At 39.8% G+C, this 25249-nt stretch overlaps 1 protein-coding gene across 2 annotated transcripts in view; it reads left to right on the top strand.

Moving 5' to 3' along the window:
* The window catches only part of PSEN1 (presenilin 1), a 77866-nt gene extending 54184 nt beyond the window's left edge, over positions 1-23682 (top strand). For both annotated transcript variants that reach the window (XM_079914261.1, XM_079914260.1), the window contains exons 9-12: positions 5365-5451; positions 8401-8574; positions 17885-18003; positions 19391-23682. In XM_079914261.1, coding sequence (XP_079770387.1) covers positions 5365-5451; positions 8401-8574; positions 17885-18003; positions 19391-19546 — 536 coding nt within the window. In that variant the 3' untranslated portion in view covers positions 19547-23682. The remainder of the gene's footprint in view (positions 1-5364; positions 5452-8400; positions 8575-17884; positions 18004-19390) is intronic.
* Positions 23683-25249: the final 1567 nt, after the last annotated feature.

The raw sequence follows: 25249 nt of genomic DNA, 5'->3' as shown, positions 1-25249 counted from the left end.
TAAAGAAGAGAGGTTTTTCTTATTTGAGAAATCTGTGTAGTGTTGCCTGTAGCCCATATCTAATTTTCTTGGCAGGACCTGTGAGCCATCCAGGTAGAAATTTCCGGCAGGAGTTTAGAAATGAAGTACCAGTGCAAAGGAAAAGGTTGATAATAGAGATGCAGAATTGAAGAACATCAGCATGGAGGTGACAGTTGCAGCTGTGGGAGTGGATGAGTGATTCAAATCAAAGGAGAAGAGAAGAGGACACCAGGAGTAGATCTTTGTCAACTACTATGTTTAGAGAGTGAGAAATGAAGAGAAAATAGTAAATGGAACATAAGAAAACATCAGAAAATTGGGAAAACCAGCATTTTTCACTTAGCAGTAGCATGACTGTTTTTTCATATCAGTACATGAAATGTCTGCATAGTTTTCTCTTATATAGATATTAAATAAAGGGTATCTTTATTGATCATTTCCCATTACAAACAATGCTTGCAGAGAACATTTATGAATTTGTGAATATTGTTGTACAGATACATTCATAGAAATGGAATTGCTAAGTCAAAGGATGTGTGCCTTTAAATTTTGATAGATAGTGCCAGATTGCCTCCTCAAAAGGCTATACCAGGGCTTCCCTGGTGGCGCAGTGATTGGGAGTCCGCCTGCCGATGCAGGGGACACGGGTTCGTGCCCCGGTCCAGGAGGATCCCACGTGCTGCGGAACGGCTGGGCCCATGGGCCGTGGCCGCTGGACCTGCGCGTCTGGAGCCTGTGCTCTGCAATGGGAGAGGCCACAGCAGTGAGAGGCCCACATACCACAAAAAAAAAAAAAAAAGGCTATACCAATTTATATTCCCTTCAGTAGTGTGAAGGTCCTAATTAACTAACACCTTCATTATCACTTGTTTGTATATGTGTATGGGAAACTAATAGACAACATCTCGTTTTAGTTTTCATCTTGGCTTATTGACTAATAACTATTAGTTAATAGTAAGTAATAACTATTAGTAATTAATAACTATTAGTTAATAGTAAGTAATAACTATTAATGATTATTTGGACTTTTTAATGTATTTTTTAGCTGCATGTTTAAATTTCTTGTTTTATGACTGGCTTGGTATTGTATTTTTCCATATTTTTAGAATTAATTTTTAATTATACAAGTAATACATTAATACTTTATCATTGAAAGATTTTTGAATTACAGATAAAGTTAAATTTCATTGTAACTGTCATCCTCAATCTTAATACTTTACCAAGCAGTTACTTACCAGTATTATCAGTGTGATATATACCCTTGTGGACTTTTGGCCTATTTATCTGTTGAGTTATTGAAAAAGCAGAGTTTCAAGAAGGAGAGAATGTCAGATGCTATAAAGAAGTGAAGGATGATGAGGACTAAGTAAACCATATAGAATTTGGTGCTTTAGACATCTTTAGTGACATTTAAGAGAGCAATTTCAGTAGAATGATAGGACCAGAAGCAGTATTCCAAAGGGCGGAAAGTGTGCGTCTGTGTGTGTGTGTCTGTGTGTGTCTGTCTGGGTTTTGCTGGCACTGGCAGTGGAAGTGATACAGTGGACAGAGACTGGGTGATGAAGAAGTAGAGGTAAGTATCACCTACTAGTTCACAGGCAGAGCAGTGGTGACTTGAGAAGAGAACAGGTATGAGGAAAGATCGTTCCAGGAGAGAGAAGGTTGAGGGAAAGGAGCCAGTGGAGAAAGGCTTTGAAGAGACCAGCAAAAAGAAGTAATTACTGGAGCAAAGTAATAAACAAAGCAGGTAGAAATAGCTCTAAGAGTCCAGTAAGAGGAATTAGATGAGAATAGTGAAAGACCCGGAAGGAAGGAAAAGACAGAAAAGCAGAAGATAGTGGAACGTAGAGAGAGGTCAAGTTGGGAGCACGTGTTAGTTCACCTCAGTCTTTCTTGTGAACTTGCTTGAAGTCCCTGTTGTACTCTATATTTTTTAATTGTGGATGTCAAAGTGAAGGGATTGTGAGTTTTAAATTTTTTCTTAGTTTTAGGATTTTACATTTTTCTACCGTTGTATCTATTGTTAGTACCACGATAATGCTGTGTAACAAACCACCTCACAACTTAATGCCTTAGGGGACTTCCCTGGTGGCGCAGTGGTTAAGAATCCACCTGCTACTGCAGGGGACACGGGTTCGAGCCCTGATCCAGGAAGATCTCACATGCCGTGGAACAGCTAAGCCCGTGCGCCACAACTACTGTAGCCTGTGTGCCTAGAGCTCGTGTTCTGCAACAAGAGAAGCCACCGCAGTGAGAAGCTCAAGCACCGCAACGAAGAGTAGCCCCCACTCGCCACAACTAGAGAAAGCCTGCATGCAGCAAAGAAGACCCAACGCAGCCAAAAATAAATAAATAAATTTATTTTTTAAAGAAAAACAACTTAATGCCTTAAAAATAATTATCAGTCACCATCACTCCTGCACCTGCGGGTCAGTTGACTCAGCTGATCAGACTTGGCTGTGGTACCTCTGCTCCACATGTTCCCTGTCCTCCTTGGGCCAGTGGGTTAACTGAAGACATTCTTGTATCTGGAGAAACAAGAGGGCAGCAGGCCTGTTAAGTATTAGCACACTGTCATCTCTGTCCATGTGCCATTGGTTGAAGCAAGTCACATAGCTGAGTCCCTGGTCAGGAAGAGGAAAACTGCATTCCAATCTCAGCGAGACCATGGCAAGAGTGTGGGTGCAGGAGGGGTGAAGAAAGGATCTTTCAGTCTGCCACAATGTTAAGCATGTATGTTAATTTTATACTCAGAAAAAGGATTTACTGTTTTTAAAAAAATCACTCGTATATAATATGAATTTTTAAAAACTCAAGTCTGTATAACAATCAATATTGAGATTTTTTTGCAGTAATTCCACACATATGGGAAAATATAAGCATAAAACTTTACCTCCTGTGTAATAGGTTCAAGAAAGTATCTGTTCTCGTGAAATACTGAATCTTTAGTGAGCATTTCATAAATCATTGAGTTTGACAGTTTTTTTCAAGTAGAATATACAAAAAACAGCAATATTAATCAGTTCTTTCCCCCTGAAATGGATATAAACATTAATATGAAAAGTTTTTAAGTCAGTCCTTTCAGTTATTTGTTCTTTAAAAATACAATCCTTTGATGCATTTGTATACTCCCCAGTTAAGAGTATTCAGTTTGCAAAAGGGTCTTACCCTCAGGAAACATGTGAGCATTTTTGTTTGTTTTCTCTATCCCTTGTTTGGACAGGAAGAATGTACACCTACTCTTTGGTAGCTTTTCAGAAAACAAAGATAACAGTTCCTTGAGGTTGACCATTATGTAAAGTTTTTCTCTGATTTCATATCAGTTTGGGAAGTTTTTAGATTGTTAATTTTTAATTCACATATTTTTCTATTGATCTAAGATGTTTGGTGTTAAGTTGAAAGATTGGAAAGCGGGTTTTTTAGATATTATTTTAGTAATGTTAATTCATTCAGCAAATATATATTCTGCTCATGATAATTTACATCAGGGGTTAGCAAACTACTGCCCATAGCCAAATCTGGCCCTTGGCCTGTTTTTGTATAGGCCTGAAAGCTAAGAATGGTTTTTACATCTTTAAAGAGTTGATGAAAAACAAAAGAACAAAGAAGAATATGTGACAGAGGCCAGATGTTGACCCACAAGCCCCAATATTTACTATCCGGCCCTTTACAGAAAAAGTTTGCTGACCCTTGATTTCCATGGTTAATATTAAGTGTTAAACCAGTTTGTAGCTTTATCTTTCTATACTTGCATAAAGAAAGAAAATCAAATAAATACCTGCTGCCTTCATTGCCAAGAAGACTACAGAAATTCGTAAACCCGGTGGTTGCCCTATTTCCTCTTCATTGGGTTTGGATTTAGTTACAGTGAATCCCTAACCTGGCTAATATTCACTTTGATCAGTTAGTCAGGTTATCATATAATGGAACTTGTCTGACCTCTGAATTACAAACCTATGGTGAATGAGTAAGTGCAGCTATTACAGGATTTTTATCCTCTTTGGTTATGTATTTCTTTCATAAGCTAGTCAAGAAGCCTTAGAGTATTAGGAAAATGGATATAATTGTAAAATCAGTGATGCCAGAGAAACAGAAAATGCCAAGTATCTTGTTTAAAATTGCTTACCATTACTGGATTGGACTCAGGCTGCTGCTGTCTTGGTTTCTGCTGTCACCCTGTATGGCACATGTTTGTATGTATTTTTGTATTATTGTTGGTGTATCTTCAGGATAAATTCCAAAAGTGTTATTGCTGGGTCAGGGGGTAAATATACATGTAGTTTTGTTAGATGTTACCAAATTCCCCGCCATGTTTCATCCTACCTGCAGTATGTAAGAGAAGCACCATTTTAAAGTATTCACATTGCCTCTTAATTAAAATGCGACAAGGTGTGTGTGTATATCTAGAGCTATCTAGATATATTGATATATATGTATTTTTGTGGAGGGGACATAGAAAAGGCAGTTGACCATCCGTTTATGTTTATTGCTTTTAACTTTTTTTTTCTTATTCCCTGTATATAACACAGTTTAGCATTATTGAAAATCCTAGAAATAAGACATAACATGAACATATTCGTTGCATCTTTCGAATTACAGTAATTCATCCGATGCTTTGTGAGCCCCAGTTTGTCCTCTAATTTAGTTCCAATAAGTAATTTTCACCAGTGAATTCACACTGTTTTAGGATATTCAACTAGTCGAGCTGTTGTTCCAGTGGAGTCTTGCTGGCCTGAACAATTTTCCTTCTGGTTACTTTTCAGGGATTATAAATAACAATGAGCAGTTGTATTATAGCAGCTACAGTTTGAAAGCTACAGTAAATGTCCAGTTTCAGAAATTATTTTTATCTGCCAAAATCAAAGAGAACCTTTTGTGGTTTTTATTTTTTTAATAAATTTATTTATTTATTTTTGGCTGCATTGGGTCTTTGTTGCTGCGTGAGAGCTTTCTCTAGTTGCGGCGAGCGGGGGCTGCTCTTCATTGCGGTGCGCAGGCTTCTCACTGTGGTGGCTTCTCTTGTTGCAGAGCACGGGCTCTAGGCGCACAGGCTTCAGCAGTTGTGGCGCGCGGGCTTAGTTGCTCCACAGCATGTGGGATCTTCCTGGACCAGGGCTCGAACGCGTGTCTCCTGCATTGGCAGGCGGATTCTTAAGCACTGCACCACTAGGGAAGCCCCGTCCCAGTAGTTTTTAATATGCATTTGCTTCTGATTGTTAGGGATTCCTATGGTGACATTAAGAAGATTGGTGATTTGTGTGGAGAAATAACAGCCTGCTCTCTATTCGTGAGCTTTCCTATTGTGTTTCCAGTCCTTACCTGGACTTTTGTGTTTCTCAACAGCAACAATGGTATGGTTGGTGAATATGGCAGAAGGAGACCCAGAAGCCCAAAGGAAGGTATCCAAAAACTCCAATTATAATGCACAAAGTAGGTGGCTTTTATTTGATAATTTCCTGGTTTTCACAGTCATTGTCATCTTATGAGTTATGAAGCAATGATTTTTTAACCACTTTCTTTTGAGAATCTCCTGGAAGCTGTGGTAATACCTAGCAAACACAGGTAAATATTTGAGTTCACATGCTCCAAACCCAACAATCAGCCAGGGCACCCTAGGTTAAGAATTTCTGCCATTAAACACCATTAATTCCAGTATGGAAAGGTTCAAGTTGAGGCTATGGTTTTAAAAAGGTAGAATAAACAGTCTCTTCAAACATGCAAAAATGAGAACCTCTTGTCTGACAAGTCCAGAGTAACTGAAATGTAATTTGATTTGAGTTGTGATAACGTTTATGTTGAGAAGATAAAATATTCCAGGTGGACATGACTTTCTGGAGGAGGGTAAGAATGATGACCTAGGATGGGAGATTGAAAGGCCCACTTGTGGATACTACAGAAGATGTTAAGGCAAACACAAGTTAGGAGGAGTTATAATTAGAAAAGTTGAGGAATAACAGCACAATATCAATAGTCAAAAAGAAAGGAAACCTTTGTTTTTAAGAAAAACAAGGACTAACCTTATGAGGAAGCTGACAAACAGAGGCGGAATAAAGGTTGGTCAGAGAAGAAAAAAGGGCCTTAATTGAGTTGCTGTTTGTCAGGAAAGGGAGAGTTTAGGTTTTCTAGAGCCAAGAAAACTGCTGTTCTAGCATTTGGGTAACTGCAAGGAGGACGCTTTCAACTTAGAATTTGCGTATTTGGGACCAAAAGATAATAGGCCCATTCTGCAGTGAGCGAGGCAGCAAAACAGGGTGGCATTAGACCAGCAGTAGACCTAGTAGAGAAGTGGGAAATAGAGGAAACAGTTGCTCCAGGTCTGGTTGTTGTGTTAACCTTGTTAAGCTAAAGAAAATTGAAAAATTAGTTGTCTGTGAGTATACATGTATATATATGTGAGTATGAGTGTGTTTTGGGTACATCAAGATTTTGTTCTTTTGACAAATGTTGATTGAGCACCTGACTGTGTGCCCAGTATTTGTTAGGCACTGGGGATATAGCTCTGAACGAGAGGTCCCATTCCTGTAGAGTTTATAGCCTGTTTGGGGAGACACGCATGTTGAACAAATAATTCATTCAGATTGTGATAAGCACTACAAAGGAGAAGTGTAAGTTGCTATGAAAGTTTATAGTGGAAGAATTTCATTTGTTCTGGAAAGTTAGGAGGGCTTCCCTGGGGAAGTGATAACCGGAGATGGCCAGCCAAAGAGAGGAAGAAGAGCTTTCTAGAAGAGGAAGCACCATGGGCAAGGACCTTGAAGTGAGGAGGAGCTGGGTGAGCTGCAGAGTTCCTCAGTGGGAGTGTGGTGGGTGTTTCGGGTGGGCGTTCTTCATTGTGTTGACTCCCCTCACATTGTTTAGCATTCCTGCCCCCTCACCCACTAAATGCCAAGGGTAGCTTCGAGGTTTGCAATAACCAAAAACTCCCCCTCCTAGTTATTTCCAAACATCCCATGGAAGGGAGGTGCTACCCCCAGTTAAAAACCTCTGTGTTATAGGAACTAGAAGTTAGTTTGGAGCAAGGGGGTGTAGGATTCCAAGAGGGATGTCTGTAAAGGAAGAAAGTAATAGAACTCAGAGGTTGCCCGAGTGCACCTAAGATAAAAACATCAAGATACAGCATTATGAGTGTGCTATTTATAATTAATTATGGAGGTAAATACCAAAATAAACAGCTGAAAGGGTTGAAGGTAGGGTGAGGGTCGGGAGTGAGGAGGGATAGGGCAGAGCAGGCACTGATGTTTTTATTTCTAAATCGTATACTTTTATGATTTTATAAACTAGCTCAGGGAAGATTCAGGTTTTGTGGAGACCTGGTTAAGAAAACAATGCAAATTAAAAATACAAAATTGCTAGAGCCCCTTTCAGAAAAATGTCCATGCAAGCGAGAGGCCTGAAGTATGCAAGCTTCATTTATTCATAGTAGATGAATAAATATGAACATGTATTAATTTTATAAAAAATAAATGAGAAAAAAGTATTATCAACTTCACTTATGTATTTTAATTATTTTTGACGTATGGAAGGTTCTTGAGACAATCATGTTATACTCACAATTTTCAGTCAGACCGAGTCATTATAACAAAATGACTAACTAGCCCATAAAAAAATTCACTCCCTCCTTTCCCATCCTCCCAGCCCCCAATAGTGGTCTACTTTTATAACTTAGTCACTAAAGCCAGTGGTGAGTACCATCGATCAGTGAGTGCCAGCAGCCCCAGCTGCAAAGATGAGAAGAAAAGTTCTCTCACCTGACCAGAAGTCCTGAGGTGTAGGCATTTGCACGGCTGGCTAATTTTATGACTGGATAATTATCAGGGGCCCCGGTTCTTTCCCGTCTTCCTGCTCTGCTACCCTTAGATATGAGCCTGGTCCTCAGCCCTCTGCTCCTCATGGTCACAAGATGACGACTGCAGTGCCAGGCATCATATCCAGATAACACAACATCCAGGGGAAGAAAGGGGCTGTTTGTGTCTCCTTACGTCTCTCTCAAGGAGTGAGAAAACTTTTCCCCAAATTTCCAGCAGACTTTGTCTCACCACACATTGGCTGGTACCAACCCCACAGCTTTAGAGCTTTCATTGGGAAGAGGAATTGTAGGATGACCACACTTAGCTTGGACTGAACTGGATTTACCACCGGAGTCATGGGTGGGAGGTGGAAACCCAAATAAATCAGTACTCTGCCCTGAGGAAAAAAGGGGAGAAATAGCTGTTGGGGAAGCAACCAACAGGCATTGAAATAACCCGTGATTTGTGGTTTAAGAGCCAGCTAACCCACCTAGTTACGATGACAGGTAATTACTGTTTCCATGTAATTTTCTTAAGGGTATTAAGAGATTTTTCTAAATATTACAACTGTGATGTTCACTTTTTCTTGAAGGCACAGAAAGTGAGTCACAAGACCCCGTGACAGAGAGTGATGATGGCGGCTTCAGCGAAGAGTGGGAAGCCCAGAGGGACAGTCGCCTGGGGCCTCATCACTCGACGGCTGAGTCGCGATCCGCTGTACAGGATCTTTCCAGCAGCATCGTGGCCAGTGACGACCCAGAGGAAAGTATGTGCCTTTCTCTACATTGGAAATTCATGGATTCCTTTAGGTGCTGTAGTATCAAACTCTCCCAAAATAAAATGAATCAAAGTGTTACAGTCCAATTCTAAACAGCAGTGCAGCTTTTAGTGGGAAATAATAGTTGGTGCTTTTCTCATAGTTAAATCTGTTAATGGACCAAATTCTGCACCTCAGATTTTTGAAATTATCCCTTTACAGCCTGATCTTTGGCATTGATTTTATAAGGTAAAAAAAAAAATTTAATATTATTCTGATAAGACTTCATGTCTACAAAATTTTCATTAATATATTTCACTGTTGCTGCACAGAGACCCATGGATTTAAATGCTTCACCCTTTTACATTGTTACTGCCCTTTTTCGGCAAGCACTGTATTTTATTAATTTTAAAGAACATCAAAGGGATTTAGGTTCTCTGCAGAAATGTAAGAGTTTGTTCAGTGTCTAAGGTGTGCTGTCACTGGAATTCAGGTCAGCACTTGGGGCTTCTTAGGATATTAGCCAGTAGAGCCCCCTGGTTAGGGCTCAGTCATCTCTTTACTTATTCTTAGTTAGAGAGGTGATTTACTGAATAAGAAGAGATTAGCACATTTCCCAACTAAATTACCCTCAATTTTTTCGTTTTCAAGTGAAACGCTTGATTAAAATATTACAGCGAAAATATTAAGTAGTTTCAAAGAAACAGACACTAGATTCCTTAGCTTCTCTAATCACTATTAATTGTGACCTTGACCTTATCCTTCAGCTTGATCAGAACACTTCTTACAACTCACCATTAGTCTTTTATCTGGGTCAGAACCTGGGCAGATCCATGACTTTGGTGCTGGGCGAGTTTTCCAGATTTTAGAGCCATCTGCAGCCTGCAGCTTTCACACTCTGGGAAACCAGACACAGTTGCCTCCTCTTATGGCCAGCCTTGAGCTTGCGTTTGCTGATGTTTTCTCTGCCTTCAAAGTTATCACTGTAATTAGTTGCCTCTTCTCTTCCTTTCCTCTTTTCTCAAAGATGCATACAGCCAAAAGAAAGAAATATAGCTGTTAAGCATAGCTGCAGTGTGATTCTTTCACGACTGCCTTTCCTACTTGAAGATTCTCTCTCCTGATCATCTCTTCATGTCCTTCTCTTCATCTCTAACTTTTTTTTTTTTAAGAAAAACCCAAGTATTGTCCCTTCTAACTTCAGATTAATATTTTCTTTATCTGGGACCAATATAAACTAATAATTGGTATTCTTTCCTTATCTTAGCATCCAGAACACACATAACCATATCGGATTGCATTAGTGTGTTAAACCAGAGTTGTTACAGAAAAGTCTCAGTTTACAATAGAATTTGACATGTAAAGGCACATGTGTCTTCCAGAACAACCTTTTAAAAATCAAAAATTAATCAGAAAGCTGAACACTGAGACATTTTAATTAGAAATGTAAAACATGTTTATTCAATGTGCAGTTGGTCTTCTAGTGAATTTCAAACTACACTTCTTCCAAACTTCATGCCCATAGCAAGCCTCAGTGTACTACTGATAGATTTAAAATTTATCAGAGTAGTGAAATTAACCTGTTGTTTCCAGGAGTAGAAATTTAACTCATAGAGGTTCTTTTTCTATAACCTCAAGGGAAGAGTGGGAGATGGATTTTGTTATTTTCTTCAAGTGGAGGAAGAGGTTTTAGTAGTTAAAATACAAAATAATAAATTTCAGGAAGTTTTTTATATGTTTCTGTTTATTAAAAAGATAGTAGGAAATATTCATTATTTTATTATGTTATAGTTACATTTAAGCTAGGCATATATTCTGCTAGATGCCCTATAGCGAAATCTTACAATTAAAGTAAATATTCACCATCATTTATTATTTTTACCATGTCTTATGTTTGGTAGACCTGCAAATGCCCCTTTTAATACGAAAGGAACTCCATCATTACTTAAAATTATTTTTCAGAGTGGCCAAAACAAAGCAAAACAATAGGAGACCTAGACAGCAGTAAAGCAACTAGCATCCAATCTCAGCATTAGCACTTGGCAGTGGAATACTGATAACACTTACGTCTAACTTAAGCACTTTCCATTGCTGTGATTTTAGTTGTTTGGCCATGGCATATCTTTACTGAAATCCAAGAAGCTGTTTAAAGAAAACATATTCCCGAGCAACATGATTTTTCTTAGGTTTTATATACTGATTCATCCAGGCTCTTCTGGTTATGGAATATAACTTGTTGCTTCAGTAAGTGCCTAAAGAAAAAAAATTGATGGTTACTTCTTTGTTTCCTGACTCTTTTAATTTTGCTAATAAAATACATCTATATTTCTCTCTCCATTAAAATGAATTCTGTAGAATATAACTAGCATTTGCCATAATATTGTTATTATTTAAACAAACATAAGCCTTTAAATGAAAAAAATGTGAGGCTATAATTTTAAGCTTGACTTGGTACATTATTTTTGTTTATTTTTTGATACCTCTGTTGAGACATAATTCACATACTGTACAATTCACCCATTTAAAGGGGTGACATTAGTATATTCACAGAATTGTTCAACCATCACCACAATTGATTTTAGAACATTTTCAACACCCCATAAAGAAACCCCGTACTCCTTAACATCACCTCTTCAATCCCTCTCATTCCCCGCCATTTAAAGTGGACAATGCAATGGTTTTTGTTAGTAAATTTATTTATTTATTTATTTATTTATTTATTTATTTATGGCTGTGTTGGGTCTTTGTTGCTGTGTGCGGGCTTCCTCTAGCTGCGGCGAGAAGGGGTGCACAGGCTTCTCATTGCAGTGGCTTCTCTTGTTGCAGAGCACAGGCTCTAGGCACGTGGGCTCAGTAGTTGTGGCATGCGGGCTCAGTAGTTGTAGCTCATGGGCTCTAGAGCTCAGGCTCAGCAGTTGTGGCGCACGGGCTTAGTTGCTGCGTGGCATGTGGGATCTTCCTGGACCAGGGCTTGAACCTGTGTCCCCTGCACTGGCAAGCGTATTCTTAACCACTGCGCCACTGGGGAAGTCCGCGATGGTTTTTATTATAGTTGTGCAACCATCACCACATGCTAATATTAGAATATGTTCATTACCTCAGAAAGAAACCCTGTACCCATTACCCCTATTCCCCCCAGCACCAACAAATATACTATCATAATAGATTTGCCTCTTCTGGACATTTCATATAAATGGAATCATACACTATATGGTTCTTTGTACTGATTTCTTTCATATAGCATTATGTTTTCAGGTTTTTTCTATGTTGTAACATGTATTAGCATTTCGTTTCTTTTTATAGCCAAATAATATTCCATTGTACGGATATGTCACATTTATCATCCATTCATCAGTTAATAGGCATCTAGATTGTTTCCATTTTGAGCTATTATGCATAGTGTTGTGTGAACATTCATGTACACATCTGTGTGGACACATGGTTTTATTTCTCTTAGGTATATACCTACAAGTAGAATTACTGAGTCATGTGGTAACTCTATGTTTAACATTTTGAGGAACTACCAGACTGTTTTCCAAAGTGTCTGCACCATTTTACATTCCCCGCAGCAGTGTATGAATGTTCCAATTTTTCCACAGCCTCACCAACACTTGTTATTTTTTGTCTTTTTGATTATAATCATTCCTAGTGGGTGTAAAGTGGTATGTCATCAGGGTTTTGATTTGCATTCTTCTGATGGCTAATAATGTTGAGTATCTTTTTGTGTGCTAATTGGCCACTTGTATATTTTTTTGGAGAACTGTCTATTCAGATCCATTGCCCATTTTGGGGGTCCTTTTTTATTATTGAGTTGTAATAGTTTTTGATATATTCTCTAGACACAAGTCTCTTATCAGAGAAATGCAAAATTTTTCTTCTGCATTATTTTTAAAAATTCATTTCTATAGCATTTTTTTTCTGAACAACTTAGTTTCTTTCAGTTAGTTTCTTTTTTTAAATTTTATTTATTTTATTTATTTATTTCTGGCTGCACTGGGTCTTCGTCGCTATGCGTGGGCTTTCTCTAGTTGCGGAGAGCGGGGGCTACTCTTCGTTGCAGTGTGCGGGCTTCTCATTGCAGTGGCTTCTCTTGTTGCGGAGCACAGGCTCTAGAGCACAGGCTCAGTAGTTGTGGTGCACGGGCTTAGTTGCTCCGCGGCATGTGGGATCTTCCCAGACCAGGGCTCGAATCCGTGTCCCCTGCATTGGCAGGCGGATTCTTAACCACTGCATCACCAGGGAAGTCTTTAGTTATTTTCTTATAGTACTTACTATTTGGAATCAAAAGTATTTCTAAGGCTGTCATTTGTTTAGCCTCTGTGTGTGCCAAGAACTTTTCCTGTATTATTTTTAACGCTGATACCAACCTTGTGAAATAGCTCTGTAATCCCCATCTTGTAGCTGAAGAATTTGAGCATTAAAGAAGTTAGTAAACTTGCCCTGGATCACACTAGTACCTAAATAGTAGAGATGGACTCTTCTCCACAACTGAAACTGGTGATAATATTCATCAGTCTGGGAAGGTTAGCAAGTTAAAGGATAACTGACCATGTAATTCATAGCATCGGATTTCAGGATTGTATGTTTAATTTTTCCACTATGGAAGACGTTGCTCTGGCTTCCACGGTTTAAAAAGAACAATGGTTTCTCAGTAAGATCTTTTTTTTTAATTTTTTTTTTATTTTTGGCTGGGTTGGGCCTTTGTTGCTGTGCACGGGCTTTCTCTACTTGTGGCGAGCGGGGGCTACTCTTTGTTGTGGTGCGCGGGCTTCTCTTGTTGCAGAGCACGGGCTCTAGGCACACAGGCTTCAGTAGCTGTGGCATGTGGGCTCAGTAGTTGTGGTGCATGGGCTTAGTTGCTCTGTGTCATGTGCCATCTTCCTGGACCAGGGATCGAACCCGTGACCTCTGCTTTAGGCAGGCGGATTCTTAACCACTGCGCCACCAGGGAAATCCCTCTCAGTAAGATCTTATTAATCAGAACTCTGCCCCTTTCTCCCGCAGACTCTGCTTCTCAAGGCCCTCAACACCTATCTTCCAGAAGTAGTTTCTGTAACTCAGGCAACAAAACTTTAAGATCAGGATCACACTTCAGTTAGGAGTAGTTACATAACAACCAGAAAGGTAAAAGCCAATAGTAAAGCTTAATGGGTTACTGTTGAGCCCCAAGTCAAAGCATATTTTATTTATTTATTTTTTAAAAAACAGTACATGTTCATTGTGGAACTTTTTTTTTTTAATAAATTTATCTATTTATTTTTGGCTGTGTTGGGTCTTCGTTGATGCACGCGGGCTTTCTCTAGTTGTGGTGAGCCGGGGTTACTCTTCGTTGCAGTGTGCGGGCTTCTCATTGTGGTGGCTTCTCTTGTTGCAGAACACAGGCTCTAGGCTTGCAGGCTTCAGTAGTTGTGGCATGCAGGCTCAGTAGTTGTGGCTCGCAGGCTCTAGAGCACAGCCTCAGTAGTTGTGGCACACGGGCTTGGTTGCTCCGCAGCATGTGGGATCTTCCCGGGTCAGGGCTCGAATCCATGTCTCCTACATTGGCAGGCGGATTCTTAACCACTGCGCCAGCAGGGAAGTCCAAAGCATATATATATATTTTTTTTTTTTTTTTTTTTTTTTTGCGGTACGTGGGCCTCTCACTGTTGTGGCCTCTCCCGTTGCGGAGCACAGGCCCTGGACGCGCAGGCTCAGTGGCCATGGCTCACGGTCCCAGCTGCTCCGTGGCATGTGGGATCTTCCTGGACTGGGGCACGAACCTGTGTCCCCTGCATCGGCAGGCGGACTCTCAACTCCTGCGCCACCAGGGAAGCCCCAAAGCATATTTTTAAATACATAGTTTTGTTTATCATTTTGAAAAGAACTTGAAAAGTTAAAAATAATGTTTGACAACAGAAAACCTAGGGCCTTTGCATTTCTGTGTATGTTTTAGGATCAGCTTGTCAATTTCTACAAGCTGATCCTAAAATTTTTTGGAAGTGTAAAGAACTTAGAATACCCAAAACAATTTTGAAAGAGAAGAAAAAAGTTGGTGGACTTAAGCTATCTGATTTCAAAACTTACTCTAAAGCCATAGTAATCAAGGACAGACATATAAATCAAAGAAACAGAACTGAGAGTCCAGAAGTAAAGCCTTATATTTATGGTCAATGATTTTTTACAAAGGTGCTAAAATAATTCAATGCCAAAAGGATATAATCTTTTCAACAAATGGTGCTGGGACAATTGAATATCCACATGCAAAAGAATGAATGGAAACCCCTGTCTCACCCTATCCATCATTCACACAATCCCAAATTAACCCCAAATTGATCATAAACTGAAATGTAAGTGGTAAAACTCTAAAACTTCTAGAAGAAAACGTAGGAGAAAAACTTCATGACCTTGGGCTGGGCAAAGAGTTCCTTAATATAACAGTGATACATAGAAGAAAAAATTGATAGATTGGACTTTGTCAAAATTGAAAACTTTCACACTTCAAAAGATACCATTAAGAGAAGAAGTATTTAGGGAATTCTCTGGTAGTTCAGTGGTTAGAACAACACGCTTTCACTGCCAGGGGCACCGGTTTGATCCCTGGTTGGGGAACTAAGATCCCACAAGCCATACAGAGAGGCCAAAAGAAAAAAAGAGAGAGAGAGAGAGAAGAGGTATTTATATACCCGTGTTCACAGCACTGTTCACAATAGCCATGAGATGGAAGCAACCTAAGTGTCCACTGGCTGATGAATAGATAGACAAAATGTGGTGCTTACATACAATGGGATATTATTCAGCTTTAAAAAGGAAGGAAAATCCAATACATGCTGCAGCATGGATGAGCCAGGACATTATACTAAGTGAAATAAGCCAGTCACAGTAAGACAAATACTGTATGATTCCACTTAAATGAAGGACCTGGAGTAGTCAGACTCAGAGATGGAGAGTGGAATGGTGGTTTCCAGGGGCTGGAGGGAGAGAGGAAGGAGGAGTTACTGTTTCATGGGTACAGAGGTTCAGTTTTGCAAGATGAAAAGAGTTCCGTGGATGGATGGTGGTGATGGTAGCACAACAATATGAATGTACTTAATGCCATTGAACTGTGTATTTTACCACAATTAAAAAAAAAAGATACCATTAAGAAAAGGAAAAGGAGCCACAAACTGAGAGAAAATATTTGCAAATCATTGCAAATCCTGTTAAAGGATTTATAGTTAGGGTATACAGAGAATGCTTACAACTCAGTAATAGGAAGATAACCTAATTGAAAAATAAGGTAACACTTTGGGTAGATATTTCCCCAAAGGAGAAATATAATGGCTAATAAGCACATGAAAAGATACTGAACCTCATGAATCAGAATGGTTGTAATCAAAAAGACAGCAATGCCAAGTGCTGATGAGGACTGAAGAAGCTGGAACCCTTGTGCACTGCTGGTGGGAATGTACTGGTACAGCCAGTATGGAAAACAGTTTAGCAGTTTCTCAAAAGGCTAAACATAAACTTACCATATAACCCAACAGTTCCACTCCTAGGGATCTACCCCATGGAAATGAAAACAGTCTGCCCACACAAAGATGCGTGCACTGATGTTCGTAGCAGCATTATTCATAATAGCCCCAAACTGAAAATAATCTAAATGTCCATCAACTGGTAAATGGATAAACAAAATATAGTATATCCATACAATGAAAAGCTATTCACCAGTGAAAAGCAACAAACTACAGACACATGCAATGTCATGGATAAACCTAAAAAATGTTATGTTAATCAGATGGCCAACAGGCATATGAAAAGATGCTCAACATCACTAAGCATTAGAGAAATGCAAATCAAAACTACAATGAGGTATCACCTCACACCGGTCAGAATGACCATTATCAAAAAGTCTACAAATAATAAATGTTGGAGAGGATGTGGAGAAAAGAGAACCCTCCTACACTGTTGGTGGGAATGTAAATTGGTGCAAGCCACTATGGAGAACAGTATGGAGGTTCCTTAAAAAACTAAAAATAGAGTTACCATAGGATCCTGCAACCTCACTCCTGGGCATATATCTGGAAAAGACAAAGAGTCTAATTCAAAAAGATACATGCACCCCAGTGTTCATAGCAGCACTATTTACAATAGCCAAGACATGGAAGCAATCTAAATGTCCATTGACAGGAGAATGGATAAAGAAGATGTGGTATATATACACAATGGAATATTACTCAGCCATATAAAAGAATGAAATAATGCCATTTGCAGCAACATGGATGGACCTAGAGATTATCATACAGTGAAGTAAATCAAGACAGAGAAAGACAAATATCATATGATACCACTTATATGTGGAATCTAAAATATGATACAAATGAACTTACATACAAAACAGAAATAGACTCACAGGCATAGAAAACAAACTTATGGTTACCAATGGGGAAAGTGTGGGGCAGGGGGGATAATTTAGAAGTTTGGGATTAACAGATATACAGTACTATATTTAAAGTAGATAAACAACAAGGACCTACTGTATAGCACAGGGAGCTATTTTCAATATCTTGTAATAACCTATAATGGAAAAGAATCTGTAAAAAAAAATATATATATATATATATCTGAATCACTTCGTTGTACACCTGGAACTAATACAACATTGTATGTCAACTATACTTCAATTTTTAAAAATTATGTTAAATGAAAGAAGCCAGTCACAAAAGACTTAATATTGTATGAGTCCCTTTCTGTGCAGTGTCTAGAAAAGGCAGATTTATAGAGTTAGAAAGCAGATCAGTGGTTGCTTAAGGCCTGGGAGGGGAGTGGAGATTAACTGTAAGTGAACAGAAGGTATCTTAATTGGGGTGATGGAAATATGGTGGATTGTGGTGACGGTTGCACAATTTTTTCAGTCATTGAATTGTACATTTTACAGTGGGTGCATTTTATGAAATAAATTATACCTCAGTAAAGCTGTTTTTCAAAAAAAAGGAGATGATACCTATCTCATAGGGGTTCTGTGAGGATTTATTAGAACAAGTGCAGGTATAAACTAGGCATTCAGTAGATGACAATTACTATTTATTGTTATTATTTTTGCTATATAACAGCAGCATCTACTGTTAAGACACCAGAGTTAGCCACATAACATCTGAACCTCCTGTTATAGAAAACCAAAAAAGAAAGGGAAAACGTAGCTAAAGCCTAATTTTGTATGATATCATTTACTGACTTCTCATTCAGCATAGGATGGGGGGCGGGGGGCAGCGACAGTTGAATTGTGAAGTCATAGCAAAGAGTGACAAACTTTCTTTTTTTTAAGAGTGACAAACTTTATATTTTTATAATCTTTCCTTTTTAGGGGGAGTAAAACTTGGATTAGGAGATTTCATTTTCTACAGTGTTCTGGTTGGTAAAGCTTCTGCAACAGCCAGTGGAGACTGGAACACAACCATAGCCTGTTTTGTAGCCATATTAATTGTAAGTATACACGGATTAAAAACGTGTCAGAGCTCATCTCAAAATTCTGATTAAAAGGTGGTCCTTTTAACCCCAGCTAGGCTGAGTGTTCCAATCACCTGGGGAGCTTTTTTAAAAACACAAATAATTGGACCTCACCTGAGTAATTCTCTACCTGGCCACACATTAATATCACCTGGGAGCTTTTAAAACTGTGGGTCTCTACCCTGAGATATTAGTGGGCTGGCCAAAAAGTTCGTTCAGGCTTCTCCATAAGATGTTATGGAAAACCAAAATGAAGTTTTTGGCCAACCGAATATTTAATTTGTTTTAATTGTGTGTTTTTTTAAAAGTTCCCCAGGAAATTCTGGTAAGTACCTCCGAGTAGGAACCATTGCTTCAAGCCCAGCAGCATAGATAATGTAAGGAATTAGATCAGTCTTAAAGGGGTAAGCAGATCCTCACTTAGTCTGCGTTTGGTGGTGGTATTGTGTTTAAGGCCACGACCTGCAGCATACAGTGTCCTTTGGGCAGTAAGTATGAGGCAAGAAAAGCTAACTCAGTGCACGATCACACATAGATTTTGCTTATAGTGCTACAACGTGAGCCTGAAGCTTTCAAGACAATGATTTAAGTAAATAACTCATATTTCTTATTGCTATTTTTGCTAAAGATGTGATATCTTTGATATATGTGAATGAAGTTGGATGAGAGGTTAGACGAGAGCCTTTACTTACGCATTTATTTTATGATTACACTTGTGATTTATCTTGATCATATGACCAGTTAGAATTTTCATTTATTTCTCTTTTGAGGTTAGTTTTCTGGATGTGTTGAAGCTTTTAAGAAGAAAATTACTTACTTTGGATAAACCTTAAATGCAGCTCACCCTCCAGACTTTATAGTTAATGTCTCAGTAACTAGGATAAAAAATGGGGTGTATTATATAGCTGCTCTGTGTTTATAAGAAAACAGTATACACTTTATAAACAAACTTTTATTGGTTTATTCCATGAGCACCTTTTTGCCCCCAGACAGCATAAAGAATGTTCTTCACCTCTGGGATTTTTAGCTAGCCAAAGTAAACCTACAGTAGCCATCCCAGTAGTTTAGATAGAAATTTCAGTATTGTTTATTTGTTTTCAAAAATAATTTTACTTATTTTCAGATTCTATTCCCTATCTAGAATTAGGGATGAAATATCAACAGTGTATGGATAATGATCTCTGTTGCAAAGGAAAATAAATGTTGTTTCCAGGTTTAATGAAAAAATTTTGTTCTAAAAGTTAACGTCAAAGGATTGTATTGAATTAACTAAATTAAAACTGAGACTTGTGATTGAGTTGATTTGCACAAAATACTTGCATAATTATGTCTGGGTTTGTGTCTTTTCCCCTCTTCTCCACAGGGTTTGTGCCTTACATTATTGCTCCTCGCCATTTTCAAGAAAGCATTGCCAGCTCTTCCAATCTCTATCACCTTTGGGCTTGTTTTCTACTTTGCCACAGATTATCTTGTGCAACCCTTTATGGACCAATTAGCATTCCATCAGTTTTATATCTAGCATATTTGCAGTTAGAATCTCATGGATTTTTCTCCTTTGACTATAATAAATCTGGGGAGGACAGAGGTGATTTTTCCTGTGTCCACATCTAACAAAGTCAAGATTCCCAGCTGGACTTTTTGCAGCTTCCTTCCAAGTCTTCCTGACCACCTGCACTATTGGGCGTTGGAAGGAGGTGTCTACAGAAAATGGTTTTGAACATGTCATTGTGGTGGACCGAGTCCCTCAGTGCAGAAACTGCCAGATTTGAGGGACAAGAACAAGGCAAAGTGATGAGCCAGAAAGTTGCTGTGCTCCCACCAGCAGGTTGACCTTTGGTCACAGGTGGATTTTACCAACGCTGCAGACTCTCAGGACTACCATTACCAAGAGGTTAAATGAAATGGTTTAAACCAAACAGGACTCTTCATCTTAAACTACATGTTGAAAGTCAACCTAATAAATCTGTATTGAATTCTGAACCTTTTCGCGAGATACTGTAAGGAGAGCAGGCACCAGAGCAAAATGGAAAGATGGAAAGGGGCTCAAACTTTCAGATTTTTTGCTGAAGACTTACCATTTTTAAATAAGACTTTTTTTCACCTGAGGTGTAGGTTGATTTTGACACTTGTTCTCAAGCACTGAAGCTCATTACCATCTGTGGCTGCCATTTCTTCCCAAGGCCAGTCTGAACTTATTTGAGGTTGCTTTATCTTAAAAGTCTTAACCTCAGGTTCCAAATGCAGTCATTTATTTCTGGAAAGAGTGGAACTATAACTCAACAATTCCCTATTACCCTTAGGTAAATTCTGGATTTTCCACCAAATTCCTAACTTTTAGGCATACTTGTGGGTTCACTTGCCCCCAGGTCCCTCCCTCCTTCCATCTCTCTCCCGGTACTCCCCTCACAAGCACTTCTCCTATACAGCGAATAAGACAGCTCTGTTGTGGAAGCAGATGATCCAGTTGTTCTAGGATTTTGCTCTGTGTGTGGTGCAAAGAATGTGTCATGAGTCAATGCTACCAGCCTTGCTTTCGTACTTTCTTAAATAGCGAATGCAATGTGCCCAAAGATGGTAGGATTAAAGAAGAGTAAGATGGCTGGTGAAGCACTTTTTGTCCTGGTTTGTCTTTTCTTTTTAACTACAACCCATTGTCTCTTGACAGTAGGTCAGAATTTGAACCAATAGCCAAAAGCTGGTGGTTTATAAAGTTTATGAGTCAGTTGTATCAGTACAAAGCTTGGAGATAGCTGTTACTTCACTTGGTGAGCTGTGGGAGAACCAAGGGTCAGGGGGAGAACCAGCGGCCAAGAGGGGAGAGGAGGGGCCTCTAACAGCCAATGGGACAAGATGAGCTCACAACCTGGCCTGGGAAGGAGGGGATCCGAGTGATTCCTCAAGAACCTCACAATGGGTGCTTTGTGTTTTCCCTTCCACGTTACCTTTAGTTTCAATGTACCTTTGTGAGAATTGGGCTGCAGAGTTCAGGCCCTGTGCAGTTCAGCTGCGCCAATGCACATGAACAGAGCCTCCGCCTGCGAGCACACGGCACCTCTGGATGAAGCTTTGCCGGGGCACACCCCCTCTTTTACCACGGACAGCCCTCAGCCATGGTGATCAGACTCTAAGCATTTGTGAGAAACTTAGTTTCTCCTTGTGGCTGAAGAGAGGCCAGCTTTCCCTCTGTTTCCTGCTGCTGTCTCTCCAGCCATCATTTGATCTGGTTTGGGGTTCTCCTTGGAGTTTAGAGTATTTGTTTTCTGTCATGGAATATTTCTTATAAGAAACTAACTTCAGGAGTAATGTGCTGGTACTAACCTGTGTGTAAAAACTGGCTCCTCTTAGGCCCTTTTTCCCAAGATTTTCTTTTTCTCCTCGGATATGTGACAGTGTGGGTGTTATCTTCCAGGAAGACATGAAGCTCAACAGTTACAACAAAGCCACCTGAACACTAATGTGTGATTTGAAGATTTGAAGCAGTCTTGAAGGGAGCCCTGACCTAGAGTAGTTTATTTGTGTGAGGATCCCAAACATGCTGTCTCTTTCATGAAGGGTTTATCTCTGAAGAGGGTGTGTGGTGTGTGTGATTGTGTTCAAATCCATCCTTTGTATTGCTGTCCTATGTAGAAAGATTGCCATAGACCTGTCACTTTCTGCAAGGTGGAACCACATCTCAGCATAGAGAGAATACATCTTATTTCTTTAAAGCACCGGTCTTGGACGCAGACTTTTCCTTTGAACCTTCTTAGAGTCAATTCAGTTGTTTCTGAAATATCAAAATGCTAGTCTTCCACCATGAAAAATAGATTGTCACCAGAGAAAACAGTAGCAATTCCACTGAGGATGCACCCTCGCCCAGGGGCAAGGGCTGACTGTGGAACCAGACAGAACAAATGGTAAAACCTGACCAGCCCAGCTGACCTGCTTAATAAAAAGGGGAGGACAGTAGGAAGAAGGGCGACCACTGATGTCTGTGTCCGACGGGCCTACAGAAGAATAGAGAGTGTTTACATACAGAATGTTGCCACAAATTAGCCTATGGAAATACCAACCATATTTGGAGGATTTGTAGAGGATTTTTTTTCAAAGAGGAAGGGATCGCTTCTCTGTTTTTGATTCTCACCAGGTTAGTGTGTGGTCCTCAGATCACAGCTCTCACTGTAAATAGCTCTCTTGATCAGAAAAAGGAGAAGCTTTCTAAGCAACTTGAAAGAAAATCATAAGTGAACAATTTATTTATTTCACTACAGAAGCAACAACTGACGAGGTGGTGTTTTTACTTTTAAACTCACGGATCCCCATTTTTCAAAGTGTCCCTTGATTTTAAAAACCCTCCTTCCATAACAGATGCCCAAACAAATAATATGTTTAGTACTCGCCCTTTACTTGGCCTCAACAAGCTTTATATATGTAGTCTTGATCGTATTTTGTAATATGTGAGACAGAACTACCACATACGATCTTCCAGGGTCAGACATCTCAAGGAAGCCTCTGATCCTGACCCCCAGTGCCTGGCCTTGCGTATTTGCCCATTCATGATCTAGCCCTGAAGAAAATGAGCTCAGAAACCACGATGAAAAATTTTGTTCAATGTCTTCTGTGTTGCTGGCATGGTGCTGGAGTCTAAGGATGCAAAAATGAGTAAGATGTAACCTCAGAATGTAGCTATAGTCTCTTGTTTTCTGGTAACTACCAGCTTTAACTTCTCTAAAATATTAGCTACCTGTCAATAACCCCTTTTCATGGTAACTGTTATTGAGGGCTTATAAAATTGATGTTATGGTGACTTGAGTCTTCCAGAAACCAATCCTTCCAGTAAAGTACTCCTTTTTCTCCAGATTTGCGTTTGTCTTTCTCCTCAACTCCAAGAGGATCCTGAACGCTGAGTTTGGGAAGAGACTTGAAAACTGGATGTTTGGTTTTGCCCTGGGATGAAATAATATCATCATAAATTTGAGCCAAGAAGTGATCCTTGTGATCTTCTTGCCTCATTTTAAATTCCCCAGACACAGGAGATTAAAAACAGTGGTTTCAGCTCTTCACAACCCTCATTGAAGCTGCAGAGCAGGGTATCCCAGCAAGGCCACCATCACGCTCACATCCCAAATCATCTGGATAGCATCATTGGAACAGTCCTCTCCTCTGGCAAGAAACACTTCAGATCTGTGCATTAAAGATCAGCCTGGTGCTGAAGTGAACTCCCTTCTTGAATGTCTAAGCTGTTTCCCAGGGCCTCGGACAGCTTCAGCGTTGCCCCGAGGAAGTAGTTGAGTCCACCCTGGGCCCTGGAATCTGGTGTTAGCACTTCAGCCTGGTCTGTGTAGCAGGAAGGACTTCCCAGAAAGCAATTTTCCTTTTAAAATAAGTAAATGTTGCAACAGGACAGTTTACAAGTCAACTATCGGAACTGAGTACAGGACTGTCGTGTTTATGGTGCTATCAAGGTGCTGGGGTGTGGGTTTCAGTGGGATCATTTACCCTCACGTGTTCATTGTCTGGCTTTTGCTTCTACAGACACTGATTTGTACACGATTCAGACAGACTGTGAATACATCTTTTTTAAATACCTTTCAAATTCTTGGTAAGATATAATTTTGATAGATGAGTGCAGATTTTCCTGTTTTATGTCAAATTAATAAAGACCGCATGACTCCAGCTGTGCTAATTTTCTTACATGAAAGTATTATAATATGTAACTGTGAAAACTATTCAGCGATTATCAGGGAACAGTCTAGAAACACAAATGCATTGTTTCCATCATTCACTCATAATAAAGTGGTATGGATTATAGCAGGCCACATCTCTGAAGGGCACGATATTAAATCTATTCATGGAAAGTCTCAACTATTTTTTTAAATTATTTATTTATTTATTTTTGGCTGCATTGCGTTTTCGTTGCTGCACGCGGGCTTTCTCTAGTTGCGGCGAGTGGGGTCTACTCTTCGTTGCAGTGCATGGGCTCTAGGCACGCGGCCTTCAGTAGCTGTGGCATGTGGGCTCGGTAGTTGTGGCTCGTGGGCTCTAGAGCACAGCCTCAGTAGTTGTGGCACACGGGCTTAGTTGCTCTGCGGCATGTGGGATCTTCCTGGACCAGGGCTCGAAGCCGTGTCCCCTGCACTAGCATGTAGATTCTTACACTGCGCCACCAGGGAAGCCTTCAACTATTCTTAACACTTAGTTTCTGAAGACTGTTTCTTCTAGAAAACATCTAACTCAAATTAATGTAAAGACTATCAAAATAACTTATAGGATGTATGTTGTAGTACAGTGTAGATATTTCATAAGCTAGAGGATTATCTTTTAAAAATTATTATGTAGGTCACATGAATGGAAAAAAGCAACATTACTTTTCTTGACCTGGTAGAGCATAGGTTGTCCTATCACTCTACCCCCAAACTCTACAAAGCCTTTTGTTTCTACACAGTGAATTGCATACACGGTGTTGGGAATTATTGGTCAAAAATAAGTTTGTGGCAGAAAAACCAGAGTTGGCCTATTTGTCTTCAGAAGAAGCAGAGGAGAGGTGGTAGATGTGTTCCTGGGTACATTGGCCAAGGGCATCAAGAAGCAAAGAAGGTAATAAAGATGTTAAAAAAAGAAAAAGAAAAGAAACATAAACTATTAAAAAAAAAAAAAAAGGTGTCTTTCCCTCCTACGGGAATCAGAAGCATCATTTGCTTTTATGAGTCTTGTAGGCAGTGTCACTAGAGTCTGCCAGAGCAGCATCATGACTTGTCCTCATCAGCTGACAGCTATCTGATTCTTAGGGGCCCTGATAATGGTGCTCTCGATGAGAAGGAAGAATGTCCTCAAGCAGATTGAGAAGCAGGAGTAATGAGGCTGGATTTCCTGCATCACTAGGTAAGTACCACAGCTTTTTGTAGCACCACCACTCTCCCTGGGGATTCTTCTGTGGGTCAGAGTCAGAGGAGGCCCTGCCCACCAGTAGCTTAGGATCTGGTTAAAAGTGAAACAGCATGCTTGAGTACAAGCAAGTACAATGTTGGCTCACTACATGATCTAAATGGGAAAGCAGAGTAAGGAGGGATCCACAAAAGACAGGGTTTAAAAGCAGAGTTTCCGGGCTTCCCTGGTGGCGCAGTGGTTGAGAGTCCCCCTGCCGATGCAGGGTACGCAGGTTCGTGCCCCAGTCCGCGAGGATCCCACGTGCCGCGGAGCGGCTGGGCCCGTGAGCCATGGCCGCTGAGCCTGCGCATCCAGA

This window comes from Stenella coeruleoalba (assembly GCF_951394435.1).
Source record: "Stenella coeruleoalba genome assembly, chromosome: 2".
Classification (NCBI taxonomy): domain Eukaryota; kingdom Metazoa; phylum Chordata; class Mammalia; order Artiodactyla; family Delphinidae; genus Stenella; species Stenella coeruleoalba.
This window is presented reverse-complemented; position numbering and strand designations above follow the sequence as displayed.